Source organism: Simochromis diagramma, unplaced genomic scaffold (genome assembly GCF_900408965.1).
Source record: "Simochromis diagramma unplaced genomic scaffold, fSimDia1.1 OVJJ01000802.1, whole genome shotgun sequence".
NCBI classification, from domain to species: domain Eukaryota; kingdom Metazoa; phylum Chordata; class Actinopteri; order Cichliformes; family Cichlidae; genus Simochromis; species Simochromis diagramma.
Genome location: NW_024387492.1, coordinates 19,307,284 through 19,323,737, shown reverse-complemented (window position 1 = coordinate 19,323,737; position 16,454 = coordinate 19,307,284). Strand labels below are relative to the sequence as shown.

Here is a 16,454-nt window from a genome sequence, read left to right as displayed (position 1 = left end):
AAATTGTACTTCATTAAGCATTTCACTAGTGGTCGTGTCCGGGCTCTCGTCCACTGTAAGATTAACAGTAATCTAATAACATAAGACTGGCAGTGGGGCACAAGGAGAACCTGTCTTCCATATGTGGTGTGGTGGGAAAGGAATTTAGAAAGAAAAAAAGCTTTGGGCTTCCATATTATACCTTTTCATCTGTACCCAGGAGAAAACGAAGCAACTGGTGGTCCTGTGGCTCTCTCGAGTCACTCTTGGGAGGTCCTGCACCCAGCGCCGGACTGGCAGGTGGCTCCTTCTTGATCTCAACTTCAGTTTTGTTTATTCCTTCCTCACTGGTGGTGGAGGCATCATTGGGACTACTGTCCTGAAGCAGCCGGTGGAGGATCTTGTGTCTTTCAGTGAGACTGCTGTGGGAGGCAGGGCACTGAGGGGCAGGAGCAGGGTTAGGTGGATGAGGTGAGGAGGTGCAGTGGATGCTGTTGCTGTTGTTGTTAGCGTCAGCTCCAGTCCCATTGCTATCCAGGAGCTGATTGAGTCTGGGGTTACCCAGCTGTGAGGCAGAAGAAAGGGGGGCTTTAACAGAGTCCTCTCCCCCTTCTTCACCTCCATCTGAGGGTTTTGTTGACGGAGGTCGAATAGAGGAGCCGGTGGGTGTACTGGCTTGTCTCTGAAGGACCGGAGAGGACAGGGAGAAAGACCCTGTTGACCCACCGCTTGCGCTACTGTTGCCATCACCACTAGACTGCTGCCTGTTGAGGCTTCCTCCACTGCTTAGAGCCCCAGCTGGGGAATGGAGGCCAGGTGTGGAGGGAGAGAAGGGGTTCCCTGGTACCCGAGGGCTCCCACCTAACCCAGGACTGGCCCGTGGCATCCTGGGCGACATAAAAGAGGTAGGGGTTGCTGTAAGTGGGCTGCTCAAAGGAGAGGGGCTGTTGACCTGCTGGGGACAATTCGTCCGATTGGGTGTCAGGTAGCCTGTCGGCGTGGCTGGATTATGTCCGTGGGAAGAGGCATTGCTGTTGTTGGTGTGAAGGCCCGCGGTGGCGAGACTTGAGCCTTGGGTTGAATTACTGCTGGGGGGGAGGGAAGGGGAGCGGGAGGGAATTTGGGCGATACCGCTGAGGGTTGGTGGAAGGCTGGGGTTAGTGTTTTCCTGAGAGCTAGCAGTGTTGTGTTCCCTGGGAAAAGAAAAAACGAAGGAAAATTAAAGATGTCAACCACATCTTTATATCACGTCCACAAACACCCCATTTTCTATCAGTGTCTGCCTTATCCAGGCTTCAAGCGTCATCCAGGCTTCTCTGTCTGCTGCTCTTTAAATTCTCCCCGTAATCAATAAAGTGAAAAAAACATTAAACATTCATTATCTCCATTACAAGCTTTAAGAATGAAAATCCATATTAGAACACTTGTTGTAGCACTTTTTGTTTGCTGATGATTAAAAAACTTCTGTTAACAATCAATAAGTCAAACTGCACCTTGCATGGAAGAGAAAACATCAAATAAAATGTAATAAAATGGCCAATCAGTACATTACTGAAATTCCCAGAGGAACCCACCCGAGGGATTAGTAAAGTTTCATCTAATCTAATTAAGACAATATCAATTAAATATGAGGAACAAAAAATTATAATAAAATAAACTAGAATAATCAAACTCTAGTGAGAAAAGGAAATTCTGAAGAATTCAGTAAGAATTCAGTTACAACAAGCCAAAACAACAACCTTACTGGGTTTCCACACTTTTCCTTGAATTCAAGCACTTTTCAAGATATCCCAGCACCTTATGGCTGTGGCAAGTTACTCTCTCAGTTCTTCGGCACATTCAATGAGTCTGTCATAAATGATCAAATTACTGTGTAAGGCGCACATTCATCTGAAAAGTATCACTGACCCATTTTACCATAAAAGCAAGTTTAATTACACTTTAACGCAGCTGGTAGAACTTCAGAGAAAGTCAGAGCATTTTTAAAATCCTTGAAAATACCAGCATCATCTGCAACATCCCCCAAAAAGACCATAACTGGGAAACTAACATGCATGGGACTCTGCAGGTGCATGTTGTGCACACTTCAGTGGATGAAAATTCATTTTACTCTGAGATACCACTTGTTACTGACACAAAGTGAAGTAAATTACTATCATAACATCTACACTAAGGCTAACTTCTGAAACTGGATAATTAACTCTGACCATGGAAGTACAAAGTTTTAAAATCTTTGACCTTTTACATGTGGTTGTTAAACATCACTTTATCCACTAATAAATAAGATTAGGCTCAGTTGCAGTCATCTCCTGTGTGTGTGTGTGTGTGTGTGTGTGTGTGTGTGTGTGTGTGTGTGTGTGTGTTCAGTCACAGTACCTGTCAATAGTGTGAATGCCCATAATGAAGGGCTGTACATCAGGGTTGGGGGGGCAGCAGAACTTGCAGCGGGTCTGAGCACTAAGCGGAGTGCCATCACTCAGAGTGAAATGGTACAGCGGGCTGATTGCGGTCCCATGTGTCATCACTGTTGAGAATGAAAGAGAAATAAAGGATTTAGGCCTAAAAAGGTCATTCTGAGGCAGACATCTGTGTTATAAGACAAGGTGACAGATGATGCTCCACCTCGGCTTTAGCCTGCTGCTTAAATGTGCTTTAGATTTACCGCATCCATTTCTGATAAGCTTGAACATATGAGACATATCTTCATGTATCCATCTTGTTATCCAGGTCATAGGAGCAGATACCTCCACGGCCACCTCCTCCAGCTTTTCCTGGGGGACACCAAGATGCTCCCAGCGCAGGGTTTGTTTTTTTGTTATGGTCTCACAGAGGACTTCTCTAATTCAGATACATGAACCACTTCAACTGGTTTCTTTTGATGTGGAGGAGCAGCGTCTCAGGAATGTGTCACTTTTCTGTTAGCGGCCAAGCTGAAATTAAGCCAAGTCAGTCGATGTATAACTAACTTCTGAAGTGTGACGACTTCTTTTAGTTCCTTATCTTTTAGTAAGTTAAGTGTGTAATTATTGCTTGGTAAAAAATAAATAAATAAGAATAATAATTTGCAGGGCTGCAGGAACCTTACAGACTAATCAATCAACCTCATTCATTACTGGTTACAAGCCTAGAGCGAAGTTATCACCTCCATAAATCTACATAAACATCCTCTCTCGATGTAGGTGGATCCAAGTTAGTTTGAAAAGTTTTTAATATTTAGTATTCTACTCAGTTCACTATAGTGCCATTGACATGTTGCAGAAACTCCTGCAGCCATGACAGAGCCGGCAGTGAGCGTGTCAATAATTTCTGAGAGTGGAGGCAAAAGGGGGGGGAGAGAGAGAAGAGAAAAAAAAAAATCAATAGTAGCTACTCACCCTCATGCAAAAGCTTCTTGGCGTGGGAGGGCTCTTTGCCCTGCGGCTGAAAGAAAGCATAGATACATTTCCTGACCAGGTCCTCCCATCCAGGCCTGCCTGTCGCTCGCAAAGCACTAGTTTCTATGGAGATGATCTTCCCTGGATTAAAACACCACACACACACAAACAAAAGATCAGCCTGCACTGATTTCAACAACTGCAGCAGACTTCACACTTTCAGGGTTCACACTGTTACCTTTGAGAAACGAATTTAATTTAAAAAAAAAAGGGAAAATCTCCGAATACTTTCTAAAATGATCTTTAAGCCTCATTGTTGCTGTAATTTTTCAAGATCTTAGGCTTTCGCCTGGGTGGGATATAAATTCATTCTAATAATACAGTAAAGCAAATTTTGTACATGTGTTTGAGTTTTAGTGACTGAACGCGAGGTAAGGGAGTGAACATACTATTGAGGGATGCAGATGAGAATTTAAAGGATGGTTATATATGTTAGTATTTGGATTTTTACACTCATTTACAGCCTTTTTAACAACACGTGAGGTATCTGCTCAATTCTTGACACCCCCCTTATCCTTCTTTGTGCTATAAAGGTTTAGTTCCTTTAATGTCTTGAACGGGAAATGTTTAAACTGAAGAGAGTTGCTTACTAAGCCTTGTCAAAGGAGCTTGCAAAGAAAAGCGTCTGGACTTCTTTAAGTTGCTTGAAGACGTTTCACCTTTCAGCTCCTTTGACTACGATGACCTGGATGACTGAGAACCTTCACAGACTTACTAAGCCTTGTTCTGTGCTGATATATCACAGCGTGGTATGAACTGTGGTTGAATAAAATAAATGCTGACCTCACAGGCGGTGCTACAAAGGGCCCCAAAGCCTCACAGGTAAGAGTTTGAGAACCATGGGTGTAGACGATGAGATTTTTATTTCCTCTGTAAAGTATCCCCTCAATTTCTATGACTCTAATGTCTCAAAATCTCCTTCCCGTGATTCTTCTTACGCCCGTGTGTGTTTTACCTGTGGGATCCTGCTTTGTGATAAAAGACTCCGTGCTGACAGGCTGGGTTCGTGGCATCCGGCAGGCAATGCATATCAGGCAGCTCTGCAGGTCTAAAGAGGACACAAGGAGCGAGGTTTATGTAAATGTTTGTTGCAGTCAGTAAAAGAAAGAAAAACTTCACAACAGCTGAAGAATGGAGGTGATATAAATGAATTTAAAGACTAAGGGATGCACAGATTCACTCCCTTTTGTGTCAAGACAACAAATTGCTGAATACTTTTAAGGTTTTTCAGGATTTCATTAAACTAGTTTTAAATGTTTATCACCTGCAAGACTGATATAACACAAAAGAGAAGATCATCAGTTATATTATTACTTAATATGGTGATAACAACTGAACAAGGTTGTTATCAGCTGAAATATAATTAATAACTCTATAGCAGTAGAAATATCCATTACTTGGGAGCATACAGTCCATATTCTTATTACTTAACACGAATCGCTGTCTTTGGAAACCTTAAATACAATTTTCTTAAATACAACAGATTCTTTTTACAGTGGATTTTGGATATTCTTGAAATATATGAAGAATTCAATCCAAAAAACAGTCTGAAAAATAGCAATAAAAGTATGAACTGTGAGACAGGAGAGCGGGGACCAAATTCCCGCCCTATACCTGCGCTGTATTATTAAAAGATATTTGTTAAATCCAAGTAGTGAATATCAAAGACCTTCAACTACACATCCTCCTTCTTGCAACCACTGTTCAATTACAATAACAGCTTGCAACATTTATTGTGCTGCATTTTTTTGCCCCACAATGGTGGTCTTGTTTTGTCTTGCACCATAAATCTAGAACATCCCTCTCGTTCACAGTGCATCACACATCTCTTAAAGCCCAAACTCACTCCCCAAGTTTAGTTTAATTTAAGTCAAGATGACAGAAAGATCAACAAGAGAAGCAAAACCAGTTCAGCTGTTTGGAAACAGTTTCTTTCAAGATGTTTGGCAGCAAATACAACAAATATAAATAACACAAAAACACTTATAGTTAAAAGTTCAATGAATGAACTACAAAACGGACGAAACAATAGCTTGCTGGAACACAAAAATAACATTTTCTTGCCAATTTTCTATAGAAACATGTCAAACAATGAAGTAGGAGCCACTAAACCAGATTCCACACACAAGAAGAGAGTCCTCCAATCCACAAGGCCAGCTCTTATCAAAGTGACTAGAAAGCAGACAGAACAAACAGCCCAATGAGTCTGCAATGCAGGAAAAAAGAAAAATCACACAGTTCATCAAGGCTACTGCGCCAGCGGCTCCAAAGAACATTAAAAACATCACCCAACAATCTGATGGCAGTCCAATTAACCAGCGAGTGAAAGGTTTTGGTGGCAGCATCAACAGCAAAAAGTCATAAAATAACTGCAGAAGAAGTATTTATCCATCAACAATGATCACCTTCTGTGTAAGCCAAATCCATTATTTTCTTAAATTGGATTGATTCCTGACATAGCCAAGAACATTTTCAGGATTCGGGAGAAACAGATAAACAAGTTTCAATAAGCGAAAACATGCTTCCCTCACCTAAGAGAAACACTACTAATAGAGTTTTAAAAAATAACTAATTAAAACTTCATATCTAAAACTATTCTTTGTCTTTTTTTTTTTTTTTTTTAACTCTGAGTGCACTGGAAACCCATAGATAGAAAGACACTGCTACTATAACAGCTTTACGTGATTCACATTTTTAAAAAATCCTTATTTATCCTTTACTGGAATTTTGTGACGTTTCAGCTCCTCTTCCTTGAAGCAAGCGTTCTTCCAGTATGCTGTTCCTCCATCATCCATTCATAAGATAAGATACATCCCTGTGTTACAGCATCCAAAACACCACCAACCTTTAATGTAACTTAAATAGATTATAAAGGTGAAGAAGCTCACTAAGAAAGGATAAATACAATAACTCATAAACTGCTGTACAAGTACATGCGTAACAGGAAATGAGGAAAGTATAATAAAGAAAAGCATAATAAGTTCCATTTAAAGGCCGTTTCAGATAAACACAGATATGCTAAGAAGGAAATACAAAATGCTCAAAGAACTGTGTCATAGGTGAACAATGTGGTGAGAGCCACAACTCTGTGCTGACAAGAACAGTAAAACCTCAGCCGAGGCTAAAGGCAAGGATCATGGAAGTCATGGGAACAGCAGGAGGATATTAGGATGTTACATGTAATAATAGCAGGCCCGCTGCTGTATGTTCTATATCACATGAGCCAAAGTCAAAGCAAAATCCCACCTGGGGCAAATCTGAAGCCAGCCAGACTTCCTATATGGCTATTGAGCTGTCATGTTCAGGCCTGTAAAACAGGCTTGGTAATACTTGTAGGCATATGTGAAGAAGAAAGTGATTCTTATTCCTCTGTGCGGCCCTGAATTTGACACCCTTGTTCAGCTGTCTTATATAACAATTCCTAAACATGCAAACTGATACCAGCCAGTCTGGTGAGCAAGTTCAAGATATTTTTTCTTCAAAGAATGGTGCAGAATGCACACATTGGTGCAATACCTAAATAGATTTATATTCAGCTGTTAACACTGAGTCAGTTCAAACCATGATCATCATAAGGCTATACTCTGATGAGTGCCTATTGATATTGGCTTTAAAAACTACAATCTACTGATTCAGTGTAGGAAATGGCTCATGGCTGTGTTGTAATATGTATGTATGTACCATCTCCCTCCTCCTGCATGGTCCGTAGCTGGGACACGGTGAAACACTGCATGATCTCATACTGCTGCCGGGCCTCCAGGTTCTCCGAATCCACCTCGTCCGGTGGTCTCTTCAGCATGCGACAGTTAAAGGCGTGGCTGTTCCTGCGCCCAGCTTCTTGCGGCCACGGGACACCATTTACTACAACAAAGAGAAAGTTAAATATTGATGAGGAAAGAGAAAATAAACAAAGTCCCATCATTTCCACCACTTCATGATAAAATCTCTTTACTAAACCTGGTACAAATCACCCTCAGGAACGCCATCCTTTTTTAATTTAGCACTAAAACTAGAGATGCAAATGCTTGTCTGATTTGCACAAAGTGCAGCAAAATAAATGCTGACAGTGGGACGCTTTGATGCGTTTTGCACACATTTTAAAAATTAGACAACAGGGCATTTGCAAATCCAAATCTGCTGCACACATTTGAAAGACAAGAAAATGACTTTTGCATCTATGCATTCATTCTTTCTTACACAAATATCACTCCTTTAATGAGATTTATGGTGAAAGGACAAAAAGACAACAGCTTAGATGAGAATGTCTGATCTTAATATCAGCATCATATTTTACTCATTTACAAGTTCATAACTAAGAACTATGGAGGTTTGTACCCGTCACACTTGTGTGAAACAAGAAAAGATTTTGCTATTGAGGCTTTCGTGCAGAAAGACTCTTAACCCCAGCAGCTTCATACAGCACCAGGGGGTTGGGACATAATTTAATGTTGCACTCAATTAAAGCAGGGCTATCAATCTGCTATAACCCTAATTGTGAGGCACAGATGGAACAGCAGAGCTGTGCTGGCCTCTGCGCGTCTCGGCACTAATCGTGGGCGATGAGACAGAGTGGGAGAGAGGGAGAGGGGAAAGCGAGGAATTTATTTTCCAATTTACAGCCTATAACACAGAGAGAGAGCACCAAATCACCCAAACATGATTCACACAGTGAAAGGAATGCTTAGTGGAATTTGTAATTAGTGGACACAAATGGACAGATGTCAGCGGAACCGGTGAAACAGTATCAAGTTAAAACATTTGCCTAGTACTTTTAACGTGTTTAATGATTATATACTACGTAACTGCTTAACTAAGTCTATACCAGCAGTCACCCGGTGAGAGGAGGAACACCAGTTCCTCACAGCTCTAACCAAACACCACTCACTCACTTTCACATTCAAAAACTCTCTTTTAACAGGAAGAAACCTCCAGCAGAACCAGACTTGGGGAGAGGCGGCGACTGATTGGGGGTTAGTGGATGAAGACACGGCAAAGATATTTCACACATTTCTGGGAAATTTTATAATCAGTTAACAGACAAATAAGCATTACTTTAGACTGTGAGGGGGAAAAACAAACTACAAAAACAAAACAAAATAAACAAACCAAAAAACCCACAAAATAAAATTCGAAGCAAATGTAGCACTGAGGCTAAAACTGAGGATTTTCCTAGCATTGTAGAGGCACTGGGTTTTCAGTTCCTCAGATGCTGGAAGTGCATGGAAACTGCAATAAAATTAACTATTAATGTGCTTTCTCCATGCACAAGGAATGCTCTATTTTTTTGCGTACTGCATGCCATTACTACGTAAGGTAAAAACTTGCCTTTCATAGTAACATATCTTCATGAGTTTAAAACCACAAACCAATGAAGCTGGAAGACAACAAATCTTTTCACAGCTTTAAATAAACTGATTATTTGTTTGAATCCCGAACTAGTTGTTACATTTGATACACAGTGAGGTAGATAAGTTACAGAAAGGAAACAAGGTGCAGCCAATTCAGGGCCAGTGTTTGTGGGATAACTGCCTTGAAGCAATTTTTGTAACTTTGCAAACATTTAAAAAACACAAAAGCATTTTGTTCTGCTGCCTAATCAAAGATAAATCAATAATTTTGTGTTCCTTTTAACTAGTTTTAGCCTCTTACTTTATGTCTACTTAACGGATTCTTTCATACACGCAATTGTTTTCTGCTGCAGCGCTAAATCAGCAGTATCAACAGACAACTGAAAGGAAGCGCCAACAGCTAAAATATACTGTCAAAGAAGAAAAACTCAGTTTCAATCTGTTCTTCTCTCCTTCCATTTTACTGTTCTGGGTCCATTTAGTAAATAACAATAATTTTAAATACAATATCAAAATTTATATTAATTTACAAAGGGCTGCAAATCCTTGTTAAGCAACACAAAGAAGAAGCACTAAAGGATTTAAGAATAAGCTAAATGTTGACAACCAACCTAAGATGGTAAAAATCCATCTGCTAAGTGTCTCTGTGAGTTTATTTTTCTTTAATATCTGTTTCTGAGTAGAAAAAAAGAAGCACTGGAGTGCCTGGTGCTGAATTACAAGACCAATGGAAAATACAACAATTCAACCTTGTTGCCTAGTGCACTCTGTTATCTTTTGTCCTTAAATCCCCCTCATCTGGCCCCTACGTTTCCATTCTAATCTCTTCAAGGTTGGAGCTAAACACACACACACAAAAGAAAAAAATACACTGTCACAGAATAGAAAGTCTATGTTTCAATACTCTTCACCCACGCATGTGCCGCCTCTACACACTTTCCTCCCTTAACATAATTTGCAGCTTTGTGAGAAGCACTAAAACTCTGTTCATTTAAAATTTACACAGTTCATCCTCCTACCTCTCCTCACAGCTCTTTAAATTTGCCTTAGCTACAAAATCTTCTTTTAATAAAGCAACTTAATCATTTGGATTTGAGTGCCGTGTACAGATTCTTCTGCTTTTTTAACAGTGAGTTTTATTGCCTCCTTAATGGGTTTCATTGGCATGGAAATGGTGAAATTTAAAAATGCTGAAAAAGTGATTATTAAATATCCCTCAAAAACATTGCAGTCGCTGCATTTAAAATCGATTCTGCTCACTCACCGAGGCTTTTAGGCAGCAGATTACGAACAAACTCGTTGTGGTCTCCCACGTGGAGGATGCTGTAGACGCTGGAGGCCATGAGCTCCTCCTGGGTGTATCCAAGGTAACTCGTCACGTTCTCAGAAACAAAGACGATGCGCCCCTCCCGGTTGACAACGAAGAAAAACCCATCAAGCGCCTTAACAGGAAGAACAGAGAGAGGGAAAACTAAATCAGATTTTCTGAACGTGTGTATTAGTTAGGAGTAAACAACATGTTAGGCACACAAACCAGGATTTCCTATGTATTGTTTTACCTCTAGCAGCATGGGCCCCAACGCCTCTTTCTCCATCAGTCCCTGGCTACTGGAGGAGATGTCGCTCTTCTGCACCTCATCATCTGGAGAAAGGAGGGCTGCTTTTTCTGCCCGGGGGGGGGGGAGGGGGGGGTAGAACAACAGAGACATTAAATATTTTGCAATACAGTTGTTGTTTTTTTTTTTTGGTTTTTTAAGTATAAAGCCTATTTTTAAAAACTAGTGCTGTCAGTGTTAATCTCGTTTAAATTATTAAGGCCATAACGTCATAATGAGTGATTCTGCACGGCGTCAACATGTTAACACGTTGACGCCGTGCAGAACCACGCACGGGGCGATCCGCGGTAACTCGCTAATGGAGATTTGCCACATTAATGCGGTTATGGCGTTGAAGTCATTTTAACGAGATTAACGCTGACAGCACTATTAAAAACCCGTACACGACGTTTGCTATGCTATGAAAAAAGGGGTTTTAATGCCAACAGAGATATTTGGTGCCTACCAAAAAGCCCATTTTGAGTCTCAGCGAATTTCATAGCACAATAAACACTGAGGTAAATATCACAGTTTTACCGTGTTATTCTAACAAGTGTAGCACATGTTCATGGATGGAATGAAAAAGGTTGTTTTGTACGGCTACAATTTATTATCATACAGTTACTGTTTTGAAATAAAGAGCACTCTACATGTGTGTGGCTGCACAGAGCAGACAGACTACTGGAAACCAAAGAAAAAAAATATATCATATTATTTGAAAAAAGTTCAGCTTTAGACCACCAGAGTGGTTACATTTTCTAAACTCCTTTGACAAGCTTTCAAATCCCTGTTTGAGGGTAAAAGCTTGGTTTTACAGTTAAGGTTACAAAACCGGCTCAGGTCAGGGAGAAGGTGAAAGTTTATCAGATATTTTGTGATGGTTAAACTTAAGTCTTAGGAATGCACCGATGTCAATGAGTGGCCTCACAAAGACAGCCAAGGCTTTCCTCCCCACATCTGTCGAGATAGGATAAGAATGTATGCTTTAACTGAAAACTTGAGGTGACAAATCTTACAGATGTGGAGGTTTATTTTTTGCATACCCTGGTTTACTCCTGCAAACCTTGTTTAAACATTTACATAAAAGGTTTTATGATTTTTTTGGTTTACATTATAGTTACGCAGAAAATTATAAAGAAAATTAAAGAGCATAATATTTGACAGAAATTGTGGAGACACCGTACAGAAAACGTGTTTCCTCACCCTGCTCACGCCGTTTGATCTGCTGGATTTGGTCCACAGTGCTCTTGAGGATGTGGCACTTTTCGGGCTTAACGCTGAGACTGGCAATGTCGCCCATGTTGGATGACAACAGCTCCGCCAGCTCCTCGATGTAGCGGCACTCCAGCTCCCGTCTCCGCTTCTCCGCACTGCAGAAACAGACCCGACAAAGACTCAAAGCAAAGTTCACATTAAAACAGCTGTTTTTAAATCAGTACTACTTTTCTGGGTGATTTTTCAGTACTTATCTGGTTTTAAAAACATCAGAAAACTGATTCTCTAGCACTAATGAAACTAGATTTGTTTTGATTTTGACATTTTTAACCATGAAAGCCGTGACATTTACTTTAAAGTGAGAAAGAAAAGCAGCAAAACCTGACATGTTAAAAATGAATCAATTCACTGTTTCTGCTCGGCAAAAGTTACATTTAAATTACACTGTACTTGAAGTACATTGTCCTAAACTAATCAATATGGCCAAGTATATAAGGAAAACTTTAGAACACTTTAGTAATAAGGCATTACTATATCACCATGTTTAGTAATGTAATCAATAAGGATGAACTTTGTGTCAGCCATAGTATTACTGGCCTAACTTTCTGTTGATGTCAGTGGTCAACATTTACCTCGTTGTGAATATAAAAGTTTAAAGATGTCATGAAGAGCTTTAAAAAACTTTAAGAAGATGTGATTATTATTATTGTTGTTGTTGTTGTTGTTGTTGTTGTTATTATTATTATTATTATCATCATCTCTTTTTAAAATGCAGACTTTTTTTAAATGTGTACATGGCAGCAAAAAGTATTGGCATTTTTTTTTTTTTTTAAAGATTATGACAAGAGAAGAAAAAAAATCAATTACTGATGGATTAATGGATACATATGAGAACACACACATTCTTTAAACAAAATCACCCATGATGTACAAGCAATTATCAGCACCCCTCCAGGAGCAGAAGCAGAAGAGAAAACTATAATTGTCCCTGTAGGCTAAATATGCAGTTATTACACAATAATGAGTGACTCGAACCGTTGGTTGTGACTGACAGCAATAGAGACAAAGAAACAAACAGAAAGCTGGTTGGACCCAACACAATGTGCTCAGACACATTACACAGGAGATCCAGCAGAGTAACGTAGATTGCAATGAAGGAGAAACACATGATCTTTAACGGAGCACAAATTAGACTGTTGGAAGGCTGGTGATATATTTAAAGCACAAATCACATTTTATTGATAGCAGCATTATTGAATAAATAAAGTAGACTAAGTTTTGTTTATTTTTTGTTTGTGATAAAGTTGTATGAAAGAGTTAGGATAGAAAGTGTTACACAAGTTATTTGAATGTTGCTATTTAAACTATTTTGTACATTTTGTAAAGCATCTCGTACCTCTGCTTTATTGCTGTTGATGCCAAAGAAACATACATCAATACATACATCTACATTCAATGCTGGCATTTACAACTTTTAAGATGATTTTAGACCTTGAGATTATTATATTTTTAATGTTTTTCCTCCTTCAGTTAAAAAAAAAAATGCTGTTGCTATTTAAGCCCTTGTAAATACGACATTTGACATTTTTGTAATTTTCAATTAATGCAGATTAAAATAAAATTAGCTTAAATCGAATCTGAATCATGCTTTCAGCTCTGACCTTTGGTTTCAGTGTTAATATATTTGTAATCCATTTTACCATGGTGTTGCTTTTTTGCAATCAAATTGATTTATTTATACTTTTTAACACTGCTTACTTATAAAAAAAAAGATTGTTTTTTTAAAAACAAAACAAAAAAAAACAAAACAACAGCCAGTTAAATTTAAGTAAATGGTTATAGATTAAACTGTGAAAGTAAATTCATGATCCTCTTTTTTCTTGCATTGGCTTTTTATCCACCTGTGGCATTTTTCTATAATATTGAAATTGGACAAAAATCAAAAGAAAATAAATAAATTAAGATTCTTCTCTTTTAACCTTTTGCGCAGCCTGGTGTTTAAATTTATTCTTGAGTTCCAGTGATTTCATTTCTAACGGACGAGAAAGAGCAAGGTATGTGGCAGCAAGAAGAGCGTATATGTGACTGTGCGTATGTGAAACGACAACAGCAAAAGTAGGTCAGTGCATTGGCCAGCCAGAAAACACAGGCGTGGTGACCGAGGGAAGGGTGAGGAGGGGGAGGACGCTGCTGTGTGAAATGAGCGGGTAAGTGGATGAGTGTAGCTGCTGGAGAAATGCTAGCTGGGCTGTTACATCACCTATCGGCCTTATAGATTTACACATACAGTACATGGAGAACTTTCACTCCTACACGCCCCACTTAAACTTATACTGACCTAAAGTCAAATCTATACTTTAAACTTTATCTCAGGTTTCTAATTACTTCTATTTAATTAGGACTTTTTGCTCAAATTTACTTTGTTTGGAGTAGCAAAAATGCTTGGTATATAACTTGGTATCTTGGTATATACATATACAAATATACATGTATATTGTTTTTTACATTTATATCTTTATAGTGATTTGTTTTTCCTTCGGGAGTATATAGACATAAATCACTTTAATATCACTAACAAATAAATAATAATTGTGATAAATAAATTAAAACAACAAAATATTTGGCACAGGGAAGTCAGTACTTGACAGGCTGTCTGTGGGATGTTATTTCACTTTTTGTTGCCGATGTTTAATCACTGACACCGCAATCGCACTAGAGACCGGTTGGTGATCCCCTGGCAACCTCCAGTTGTTAGAGACAAATGTGGGTTCCTTAACCACTTGGATGTTGCTAGGTGAAACTGGTCACAAACATAGCGCTGCACCGAAAACCTTCTTGTGCTCGCTTTGGTTGCTAGCAGATTGCTCCAGTTACTGGAGTTTGGTGGATCACACCAAGTTGTCTGCAATACGAATTTCACTGATTACCACGAATTAGAGATGGACCGATCCGATATTACGCATCGGTCCGACACTGACCTAAATTACTGGATTGGATATCGAAGAGAAATAAAAAATGTAATCCAATCCATTAAATATCACAAAATCATTTAACAAAACTTGCGACATGGCGTAACTCAGCTCATAACCTTAGCACGTCGGAGCAGCATGCGTCACGTGATAGAGCGGCTGTGGCGTGCGAGACCTGTCGGTGGTCTGGTTGAGCAGTTGGAGCCTCGCTACGAAACCGGCATTTCATCTCCGAGAAAGGTATCCCAGAGAAGTAAAGCAAGTGTGTAAGTTCATCTCTGAATGTTTGTAAAGCATTCCCACGTCAAGCTTAACAACCAATATATGCAGTGACTGCCTCTTCTTCTCTCCCCCTCCCTCTCCTGCTGCTACTTCAATCATGAAACTGATCAATGATCAGCTGATCGGCTTTTCTGTCACAACTCCCGTCTCTCTTGTTTGTTTATCGCCCACTTTGCACCAGAAAGAGGAAACCAGCAGATAAACAACAGCAGCATGTTTAAGCTTGATAAGCTGTTGTTAGAATGTATTACTTTCTACACCAGGATCCTTTTCTATGTAGCTGACAGCTGGTAACTGTGCAGGGGCGGATCTAGCAAAGTTTTGCTAGGGGGGCCAGGTAGGGCATTAATAGGGAAAGGGGGGCACAAATAAATACTTTTCTTTCTAATTGTCATGTCTAGCTTTTAATAAATAATTATCTGAATCTTACAACCAAAGTTTTCATCTGATGTAAAATGTATAGAAATCCATTATTGTATAAAGGAACTATTAACTCTAATATGTACCCTGGTAAGCTACAGTACTTTTTCCTTTGGTAACCATCTGTGCAGTCTGTAATTCTGTTGAAGAAAGATGTTGAATGTATTTAAATATGTAGAAAAATAATTGATTTCTGTGCATTTGTTTTACACGTGCATTAAATTAAAGTAGATTGCGCCGATTAAGCATTATCAGGCGGAGGGTGGGGGGTGGTTTCCTTTTGTTTTTGCTGGGAGTTTGCAACCCTATTAGTAAGGTTGTTTAATATTTCTGCTAAGTACTGTTTAGAATACCAGAATAGGTTGGATGGTGTAGGTTTAAGTAAATTAGATTGATCAGTATTGCTGAACTATGAAATATTTTGGGTGCAGTGTATTTTTTGCATACAGGAATAACAGAATAGCTTTAGTGTTTGTTTTTTTTAAAACTTGAGTATGAACTCATACAAAATGCCTCAAGATATTAAAAAAAAACAAAAAACAGTTTTGTTGATTATAAAATGAACTATATCGGATTCATATCGGTATCGGCAGATATCCAAATTTATGATATCGGTATCGGACATAAAAAAGTGGTATCGTGCCATCTCTACCACGAATCTCCAGTAACCACTTGGTTGGGGAATAGACATTCATCCCTAGCAAACTGCCTCCAAAAACTAAGCAACCTCAAAGTTAGTTCATGAAATCCTCGTGCTTCATGCTCTTGAACACAAATTTCACCAAACTATTGGTATGTCCCGTAACATGATTTTTCATCACATGTACCAATTTGGTGTTCATGTTTACAAAATTAATATGTTATACTTTTAAAAAGCAAGAAACCTCTAACCTCCACATTAAAAGTTAGAGAGACTGATTGTGAAGCAAATCGTTTTGCTGCTGACATCATATTTTCAGCCATGATTTATATTATTTTTAATATCTTACTAATTAAAAATACTTTACTAATGCAAAGCTATTTTTAATGTGTAACTGTAACCAAGTAAAGGTTGGTCGGGTTATAATACAACAGTTAGTAATGTCTAAAAGCTCTATTTCCTGACTATAGTCACGTATCCTCACTGATGAGTCTGGACAACATATGTGCTGCAGACACAAAAATACACTTTCTTTTAAAGCACACTACAAAAAAAACCACATAACATTTCAT

General features: G+C 39.0%; 1 protein-coding gene across 7 annotated transcripts in view; it reads right to left on the bottom strand.

Annotated features, from left to right (window-relative positions):
* The window catches only part of ncoa1 (nuclear receptor coactivator 1), an 82,598-nt gene that overhangs the window by 21,560 nt on the left and 44,584 nt on the right, over nucleotides 1–16,454 (bottom strand). For all 7 annotated transcript variants that reach the window (XM_040018580.1, XM_040018585.1, XM_040018587.1 and 4 more), the window contains 8 exons: nucleotides 11,560–11,726; nucleotides 10,321–10,427; nucleotides 10,026–10,203; nucleotides 7,095–7,274; nucleotides 4,369–4,461; nucleotides 3,354–3,494; nucleotides 2,356–2,503; nucleotides 182–1,172 (listed from right to left, as the gene is read on the bottom strand). In XM_040018580.1, the coding sequence (XP_039874514.1) occupies nucleotides 182–1,172; nucleotides 2,356–2,503; nucleotides 3,354–3,494; nucleotides 4,369–4,461; nucleotides 7,095–7,274; nucleotides 10,026–10,203; nucleotides 10,321–10,427; nucleotides 11,560–11,726 (2,005 nt within the window). The remainder of the gene's footprint in view (nucleotides 1–181; nucleotides 1,173–2,355; nucleotides 2,504–3,353; nucleotides 3,495–4,368; nucleotides 4,462–7,094; nucleotides 7,275–10,025; nucleotides 10,204–10,320; nucleotides 10,428–11,559; nucleotides 11,727–16,454) is intronic.